Raw genomic sequence first — 9,026 nt, forward strand, 5'->3', positions numbered from 1 at the left:
GAGGATGCGATGACTAAGTCAGAAGTAAAAAGGGAAGAGAGGAGCCTAGGTTATGAGAAGTGGAGGCTTTGGGACATGCGTCAGCGTGTGAACCGTTACCTCTCCTGGCTCATTTGAGATAGACCTGCCTAGGAATAATGGGGACCTGGGATGTGACCCCTGGCTCATCCCAGCCTGAGCACATTCTTACGATGCCAAGGCATTGGACTCTGGGTCCTGCCACTGAGCGGCACAAACATGTGGATGCCCAGGTGACCCTGGACTATGCCCAGGTGTCCCCTGACCCTGCACCTGTGTTTTGAGGCAGGGGCTCACGTTCACTCAGTGTGTGAAGTAAGACACAGCCTCCAGCTGGGAAGCAGGTGCATGAGGGGAAGAGTGTGGTGGGGAGGTCTAGGTTCTAGCCTCAGCTCTGCCACGTACAGTTTGCGTGATCCTGGGGAAACGCCTGTTCCCTTCTCTGTGACTATTTCTTCCATTGTACAATGAAAAGGTTGTTTTATGGATCCCAGTGATTCTCAGTCTGGCTCCCATTAGAATCACCCTCAAGCATTTTTTTTTTTTTTTGTGGTACGCGGGCCTCTCACTGCCGTGGCCCCTCCCGTCACGGAGCACAGGCTCCGGACGCGCAGGCTCAGCGGCCATGGCCCACGGGCCCAGCCGCTCCGCGGCATGTGGGATCCTCCTGGACCGGGGCACGAACCCGTGTCCCCTGCATCGGCAGGCGGATTCTCAACCACTGCGCCTCCAGGGAAGCCCCCCCCCGCTCAAGGTTTTAAATCCCCAGCCCACCCACCCAGAAATTCTTGTCTGGGGTGGGCCCATGTATCAGTATTTTTAAAAAAGATCCTTTAGGGACTTCCCTGGTGGTCCAGTGGTTAAGACTGCGCTCCCAATGCAGAGGGCCTGGGTTCGATCCCTGGACAGGGAACTGGATCCCACATGCCTCAACTAAGAGCCCACATTCCGCAACAGAGATCTCTCACACAGTAACAAAGATCCCGCAGGCCGCAACTAAGACCCGGCGCAGCCAAATAAATAAATAACTACTATTTTTTTTTTAATGAAGGAATTTTTTTTTTAAAGAAGCTCCTTTAGTGATTCTAACGTGCAGCCAGGGTTGAGAACCACTGGGCCAGATCATCTGTAAGGTCCTTTCCATCACTATAATCATAGTGTCTAGCAGGGAGGAACTACCTCTTTGGATTTCTGTTCACCGCATCTTCATCTGTGGCCCTAGATGAGGACTGTGGGGCACCCAGACTCAGGGAAGGCAGTAAGCTCTTGGCTAAGTGTGTGGGTTCTGGAGCACCATAGTGTGAGTCCATGGTCGGCTCTGGGTTTCCCCCATGTAACGTGAAGATAATAACAGTACCTTCCTCATGGAGTTGTTGTATTGAGTTAATTCATGCTTCTAAAGTGCTTAAAACGATGCCTGGCACACAGTAAGTACTCAGTGAACTTCGTTATTATTGTGGAGGACAACTGAATGAAAGAAGTGCCCAGAGGAGAGTGTCCAGGTGTATTCTTGGGATGCAGGTGATGGTGGGAGTCCAGTGGGCTTGAGTCTCTGGACCTCTGTCTGGCAGGGCATGCCTGGGGGCACGGGACCCGTACTGCGGCTGGGACGGGAAGCAGCAACGTTGCAGCACACTTGAGGACAGCTCCAACATGAGCCTCTGGACCCAGAACATCACAGCATGTCCTGTGAGAACCCTTTTGTAACCCCCACCAGGGACCTCTTCCCCCGAATTCAGGCCATGACTCTCCATCAGTGTCCCCACAGCCCTGGGACCTTGTACCTTCCCTGCCCCTGCCTTGTGTGACAGGGTCCTGCTCCTGGTGTGTGTCTTCAGGTGCGAAATGTGACTCAGGATGGGGGCTTCGGCCCATGGTCACCATGGCAACCGTGTGAGCACTTAGATGGGGACAACTCAGGTTCTTGCCTGTGTCGGGCCCGGGCCTGTGACTCCCCCCGACCCCGCTGTGGGGGCTGTGACTGCCTGGGCCCAGCCATCCACGTTGCCAACTGTTCCAGGTATGTGAGGACGCAGGGCTTGCTGGCGGTGGCCTTGGAATGGGGGAGGGGGGATGGATGGAATGGGGCATCCCCAGCCAGCTGTTTGCACTAAGGGACAGAAAACACTTCAGGGCTGTGCAGGGCACTGGACAGGTGGCTGATGTCTGAGGCAGGAAACATGAGCCCTGGGAGAGTTTCCACTCCAGTGGGAGAGAACTTTCTGCCTTGCCGTGCTCTTCATACAAAGAGGTTTGGGAGTTATCCCTAGCCAGATCATATCCTCAATAAGCCTTGCAGTCCCAAACAGGAGGGACAGCATGGGATGGTGGTAGCTACTTAACCACTCTGAGCTTCTTTAAATGAGCGTTACAGTGCCCACCCTGAAGGTTGTTGGGAGGGTTAAATGAGATCATATTATATATATATTTAGAGAGAGAGAGAAAGAGAGAGAGAGAGAGCTTGCACACTGCCTACTACCTGAGGACTCCCTAAAGTGATTAAAATAAATAACCCATAATTCTTGACACTCTTAAAATAATTTTATATACACTACATTTATTAATTTAACCATCACAACCTCATGGGGTAGGAATACAATCATTATCCTTACTTTAAAGATAAGAGTATGATGAGACACAGAAGGTTTCGGTAACTTGCCCAGCCTTAAACAGCCAGTAATTGGTAGTGCCAAAATTTGAAAATTAGGGGCAAAGGAGACAAGAGTGGGTGGTGTCTTGAGGTTGGAGCAAAGCATGTGCAGTAGTAGAACGGGGGAGAGAGCATGGGTTTGAATACCAGGGTCTGCCAACCAACAAGGCTGAAACAAAGGTTGCAGATGGCAAAGGCCTTCTCTAGAGAATATGTCCTTTTCCCCTGCAAGTAGAGGCCATGTGGGTATATCTTTGTGCTCTAACCTAAGCACAGCCTGATATATGGAAGAAGGCTCTCAAAGCATGTTTGAGGAGTGAACAAATGAATGAATAAGTCATTCCTGAGAAGGCCTGGTTAGGAACTATCTCCTGTCAATGGCACTTCCTGGCAACAATACAAAATCCATCTCTGCAGATGTGATTAGATCTGAGAAGCTAGAGCTCAGAGGGTCATTTGTCTCTATCCCCTCCGGCCCCACCAGGAACGGGGCGTGGACACCGTGGTCATCGTGGGCCCTATGCAGCACCTCCTGTGGGATTGGATTCCAGGTCCGCCAGCGAAGTTGCAGCAACCCTGCTCCGCGCCACGGGGGCCGCATCTGCGTGGGCAAGAGCCGGGAGGAACGGTGAGCTAGGGCGTGGCTATTGGTTTCTGCGACAAGCCAGCCCCGAGGTCGCCGACTTCCCGGGCCCCCTAGAAGGTGGCCTGGATTCTCCAGGTGGTCCAGTGGACCCTGTTTTCCCAGTCTCGCAATCTCAGTGACCTCTCATAGGGAAAGGGGTGCCCGTTCCCTAGAGTAACGACTCCTCCCCCTCTCCCCGTCAGGTTCTGTAACGAAAACACGCCTTGCCCGGTGCCCATCTTCTGGGCATCCTGGGGCTCCTGGAGCAAGTGCAGCAGCCACTGTGGGATCGGTGTGCAATCGCGGCGTCGGGCCTGTGAGAATGGCAACTCCTGCCCGGGCTGCGGCGTGGTGAGGGCCGGGCCGGGGGCGGGCGTGGGATGCCTGGACCTCGAGCCAAGCGGAGTGCAGAGAAGGGGCGGGGGGCGGAGCACGGGACAGGCCTGGGGTTGCGAGACTGTGCAACAGCACCAGTCCTCATCCCGAAGGAGTTCAAGACTTGCAACCATGAAGGCTGCCCCGAAGTGCGGCGCAACACGCCGTGGACGCCCTGGCTACCGGTGAACGTGACCCAGGGCGGGGCGCGGCAGGAGCAGCGCTTCCGCTTCACGTGCCGCGCGCCGCTGGCCGACCCCCACGGGCTGCAGTTTGGCCGGAGGAGGACGGAGACCCGAACCTGCCCCGCGGACGGCTCTGGAGCCTGCGACACGGACGGTACAGCTCTGCGTCTCCCCACCCGCCGCCCTCCCTCCCAGGCCCAGAGCGATGGGGCGGGGCCGGGAGTGAGAGCTGGGGGAGGAGGGGGCAGGGAGGGGATGTGCGGTTTGGAAGAAGGCGGGAGGCCTTTGGGCTGCCGTGGGAGCCCTCTGTGGCTGAGGCCAGCCCCCCTGTATCCCCCCAGCCTTGGTGGAGGAGCTCCTGCGCAGCGGGGGCACCTCCCCGCACACGGTGAGCGGGGGCTGGGCCGCCTGGGGCCCGTGGACCTCCTGCTCCCGAGACTGTGAGCTGGGCTTCCGCGTCCGCAAGAGAACATGCACAAACCCGGAGCCCCGCAACGGGGGCCTGCCGTGCGTGGGTGACGCTGCCGAGTACCAGGACTGCAACCCCCAAGCTTGTCCAGGTAGCCCTCCACTAAGGAATCTTGGCCCAGGGAAACCCTCGCCCAGGGAACCCCCATCGGGGAGACTCCCAGGCCTCCCCAGGCTACAACTAACTCCTGCTTGGAGACCTCTCCTCCCTGCCAACTTTGTACAGGGCCGGCCCCCAGAGCAATTTTCTGCCCTAAACATGGACACGGCAGCTACTCCCAGGGACCAGGGCATTTCCTCACCCTCCGTGTCGCTGTTTTGTCTCCTTTAATGGATTAGCTAGACAAGGAGCTTGATTTGAGGCGGAGTTGGTTTTCGGTGTCCCCTCTGCAGCCTGCATTTCTCCTGCCACCCCTGAGGGGAGGGGGACGCCCTAACAGTGGACTGTAGGGCTGGGGCAGGGCGGATGTTGAGGGCAGTGTGGCCCTGAGAGGCCTAGCCTGGGTTGGGGTAGAAGACTGTCTTGGGCCATGCCTGCACCTGCAGCCCCTCTTCATCCACCCCATCGCCTTGCAGTGCGGGGTGCCTGGTCCTGCTGGACCTCTTGGTCCCCATGCTCAGCCTCCTGCGGTGGCGGCCACTATCAACGCACCCGTTCCTGCAGCAGCCCCGCCCCCTCTCCGGGCGAGGACATCTGTCTCGGGCTGCACACGGAGGAGGCGCTGTGTGCCACACAGGCCTGCCCAGGTACTAAGTGCATCTGGCAGGGCCTGGGGAGCAATGCGGAGTCTGCGCATCCCCACTAAGGGGGTCTGGGTGGTTAACCTCATCCCAACCCACAACACACAGAAGGCTGGTCGCCATGGTCTGAGTGGAGTCCATGCACGGAGGATGGAGTCCAAAGCCGTGGCCGGTACTGCGAGGAGCTGGTCCCCGGGCCCAGCACTTGTGCTGGAAACAGCAGCCAGAGCCGCCCCTGCCCCTACCGGGAGATGCCCGGTAGGTCTTCGAGCCAGCACCTTCACACCAACCCTTCCTGCCCTGAGCCCCCAGCTTCCTTCCCCTTCTGAAGTATCCTGCGGGGTGCAGGATGAAATGCCGGGGTGGGAGGTTCACACACTTTGGGCCTTTGCCCTTCCTCGTTTGATGGATGGGCCTCCCTTTCTTAGAGGTGGGGCCTGGGGGGAGACCAAGGGAAATGAAGGTCCCCAGGTGCAGTCCCACAGGTCAGCGCTGACCCAGGGGTCCTCCGAGACACACACCGACACACACCGCCCTGGAGGGACTCAAGTCCTCTCCTCCCTGCCTCTTACACCCACTCTTGCTTGTCTTCCTGTAGTGATCCTGCCTGCCTCCAGTGTGGATGAGGCCACTGGCTGTGGAGGTAAAAGGAACCTGCCCCACCTCATGGTGACCCCCGCCCTGCCCCCCGCCCTTCCCAAGGAGGAGACCCACCTACTCCGAAACCTGGAGTCTCTCCACTTCTCACTCCAGACCCACAAACCTTGTTGAGGTCCCGCACTGCTTTAGACCACGTGTAGGAGAGTCTGGGCAATTCCATCCATGCCCCTCAGCTAAGAAGTGGTGGTCAAGTCTGTATTCAAGAAGAGTCACCCAACTCCACACCACTGGCTGCCTCCTCCGACCCAAGCCACAGGTGGTCCTGTGAGACAGGCCCCTGGTGACAGGCCACGCAGCCTTCCTGTTTCTGATGACTCTGGCTTCAAAGCCCTTCCCTTTATGTCTCAGAGCCTCCTATTGGGGGGCAGTTGGGGGTCTTCACAGTGGCCCTTTCCTTACCTCTTGTCTCTTCCCTCTCCCAGGGTTCAGTCTCCTCCACCTGGTGGCCACAGGCATCTCCTGCTTCGTAGGCTCTGGGCTGCTGACCTTGGCGGTGTACCTGTACTGCCAGCACTGCCGGCACCAGTCCCAGGAGTCCACGCTCGTCCATCCCGCCACCCCCAACCACCTGCATTACAAGGGCGGGGGTGCCCCTAAGAATGAGAAGTACACACCCATGGAATTCAAGGTGGGAGTCCTCTCGGAGAAGCAGAGGGCAGGGTGAAGGGTGCAGTGGTCCTGGCCCTACGCAGGACATAACTAGGCTGGCACTCGCGAGAGAGCAGTGGCGTGGTGAGCAGAACACTGTGTCAGCAGCCAGACGTTCTCTCATTGACTGGCTCCTGATTTCCTTGCTCTGCCCTGTCCTCTTTCCCCGTCTCTCCCTTCACCCCTTCCTCTCTTGTTCTTTCCTTCTCCCACAGACCCTGAATAAGAATAACCTGATCCCCGATGACAGAGCCAACTTCTACCCATTGCAGCAGACCAATGTGTACACGACCACCTACTACCCGAGTCCACTGAACAAACACAGCTTCCGGCCTGAGGCCTCACCTGGACAACGGTGCTTCCCCAACAGCTGATGCCACTGTCCTGGGGACTTGGGCTCCTTGCCTTCCTAAGGCACAGAGCAGGTGGAGGTGGGACGGTGGAGCCAGTTTGGTTTTCTCCCTCTGCACTAGGCCGAGAACTTGCTGCCTTGCCTTGTGGGGTCGCATCTGGCTTCAAAGAGCTCTGGCTGGCGGTGACCATGGGGGAGAGGGCTGGCTTCAGGCTGGCACACGGCTGCAGTTCCAGCTCAGCCCGGGTCTCTCATGGCCTCCTTGGAACCCACCGTCATGCTGATCTCTCCTGCCATGTGTGGGCTGTGGACCTACTAGGCGTGTGAGGGAACTGGAGAGTGGAGATGGCAGGAGGGCAGGCTTTTAGGTTTGGGTTGGAAATGACAGCCCTTGTAGCTATCAGGGGCTGAGTCTGCCCCTCTTTGGCTGGCCCCAGGAAGGGCCTGGGCTACATCCTGATTATCTCTGAAAGAAACTAGTCAAATGACCCCAGTAGTTCTGGATTCTCTGCCCAGGGCTGGGTCATTGTGGTGCTGCCCCAGTGTGACATGGGGACCAAGGCTGGAATAGGTTGTCCACCTTTGCCTAGCAGTCTGTGCTTTACCCAGCGACATCCCTCTGGTCAGAGGCAGTGAGGACTGGGGGCTGGAGACTGATCTGTGCTGAGAAGTCCTTTAATCTGGGCTGGCACATTCCTCGGCCTTTCAATCAGAGTGCACGAAAGGTGACCCAGGAGGAAGGGAGGCGGGAGGCCAGTGGAGACGGCTCTCCAGTTGCTGCTCAACAGAGCTGTTGGCTGAGACCCGCGTGGGAGTCTCTGCTGGGCCCTCCTCTGTTCAGGAACGCACACATGTACACACACGATCGCAATCTACCGCCGCAACAAAAAGGATGTTGGGCTGTGGCATTATTAAAGATGATATCCAGTCTCCACATGTAACGTCGTCTTCGTGCATATGTGTGTGGGCTCCTCTTGGCCCGGTCTGGTCAATTAGAGCAATGCCCTGGGGTGACAGATGGTCTTCTCAGGGTGGGGGAGATGACCCCAGTAGAGTTTGACTTTAATAGAGGATAACTTGCCATTTGTGAGTAAATCTCCACATACACACGTTGCCCTAAACCCTTGTTGGAAAAGAGGGATAATCACAGATTCACAAGTAAGGACACAAGTACACCAAAGGCAATACAACAGGAGATTTCTGCCCATTGCCTTAGCAGCTCTAATCGGCAACACTTCCACAGTGGAAATGTGTGAGTCCAGCAGGGGAGTATTGATGAAGATTATTTTATGAGGTGCTTACATTGCTGAGTTTAATAAAACCAGAATTGACTGAGAAATGAGTAAATCTGTGAGGTGGGGGAAGCCCTCTGTAGTTTTGGCTGGATTAAATCAAAATAGCCTCAAAGCCTCCGCCCGCCACATCCGTGCTACCATTTTAGATGAGATTGATGGACATGTTAAATTTAGAGAGGAATTTCCTGACTTAATTGGCTGGATCAATTACAGGATTTGCAGCAAAATCTATTTGTAGGTCAGGCTGTAAAGTGTGAGATCCCGGTGGTAGAGGAAGTAGAGGATCTTGGGGAGGGGAGGAGGAGGAAGAAAGGAGCACTCCTGGACCTCGTGTCTTGGACTCCCTTGTGCTTACTGGCTCAACTGCAATAGCCATGTCCTCAGGCCAAGGTGGAGCCCAGTCAGTGAGAGCTCAGGGGACATAATGAGTATTTCTGCAGTTTGGGGATTCCTCACTGAGTTTCTATTCACCCCATGAATCCAGAGCCTGTAGGGGCCTGTGTTAGATCTTGGGGTTTTGGATTCCCTTGAGCCTGATAGAGCCAATGAAGTTCAAGGGTGTTCTAGGGCCCAGGGTGCCTGCTTTCACAGGGGCCACTCATATATGTCAGGCACTGGTCAGGTCTGTAGCAAGCAGTCATGGAGAATTCCCGGGTCATGCCCAGCCACTATTGACCGGAATGGCATCAGTGGAGTGGAAACCCATGTGTGTCATGGCAAAATACACACCCACACACACACCATCTATTACATAAAAGTATCAGTCCTTCACATGAATTAATCATAATTTATCTAAACCACTATGACTTGTTTCAAAATTTTCTTTACCAAAGAGTGCTATTATGGACCTTCTTATCCCTATCTCTGTGTCCTTAGGATAAATTCCCAGAAGCGATTGCGCTTAACCTCTGTGGCCAGATCTCTTGCTGATGGGAGTACACACCCACCAGCAGCACATTCTCATTGCATTATTTCTAATCCTAGTAGCTAACTCTGATAAGTGCGGTCA

At 55.9% G+C, this 9,026-nt stretch overlaps 1 protein-coding gene across 4 annotated transcripts in view; it reads left to right on the top strand.

The window, feature by feature from the left end:
* Positions 1-7,658, top strand: part of SEMA5B (semaphorin 5B) — a 124,464-nt gene extending 116,806 nt beyond the window's left edge. For 2 of the 4 annotated variants that reach the window (XM_032631621.1, XM_032631624.1), the window contains exons 12-22: positions 1,590-1,707; positions 1,830-2,038; positions 3,153-3,296; positions 3,497-3,644; positions 3,782-4,007; positions 4,195-4,413; positions 4,898-5,068; positions 5,171-5,320; positions 5,661-5,705; positions 6,145-6,350; positions 6,586-7,658. In XM_032631621.1, the coding sequence (XP_032487512.1) occupies positions 1,590-1,707; positions 1,830-2,038; positions 3,153-3,296; positions 3,497-3,644; positions 3,782-4,007; positions 4,195-4,413; positions 4,898-5,068; positions 5,171-5,320; positions 5,661-5,705; positions 6,145-6,350; positions 6,586-6,744 (1,795 nt within the window). In that variant the 3' untranslated portion in view covers positions 6,745-7,658. The remainder of the gene's footprint in view (positions 1-1,589; positions 1,708-1,829; positions 2,039-3,152; positions 3,297-3,496; positions 3,645-3,781; positions 4,008-4,194; positions 4,414-4,897; positions 5,069-5,170; positions 5,321-5,660; positions 5,706-6,144; positions 6,351-6,585) is intronic. The other 2 variants (XM_032631623.1, XM_032631625.1) reach the window with 1 other exon arrangement.
* The last annotated feature ends 1,368 nt before the right edge of the window (positions 7,659-9,026 follow it).

Source organism: Phocoena sinus, chromosome 4, assembly GCF_008692025.1.
Source record: "Phocoena sinus isolate mPhoSin1 chromosome 4, mPhoSin1.pri, whole genome shotgun sequence".
Taxonomy (NCBI): domain Eukaryota; kingdom Metazoa; phylum Chordata; class Mammalia; order Artiodactyla; family Phocoenidae; genus Phocoena; species Phocoena sinus.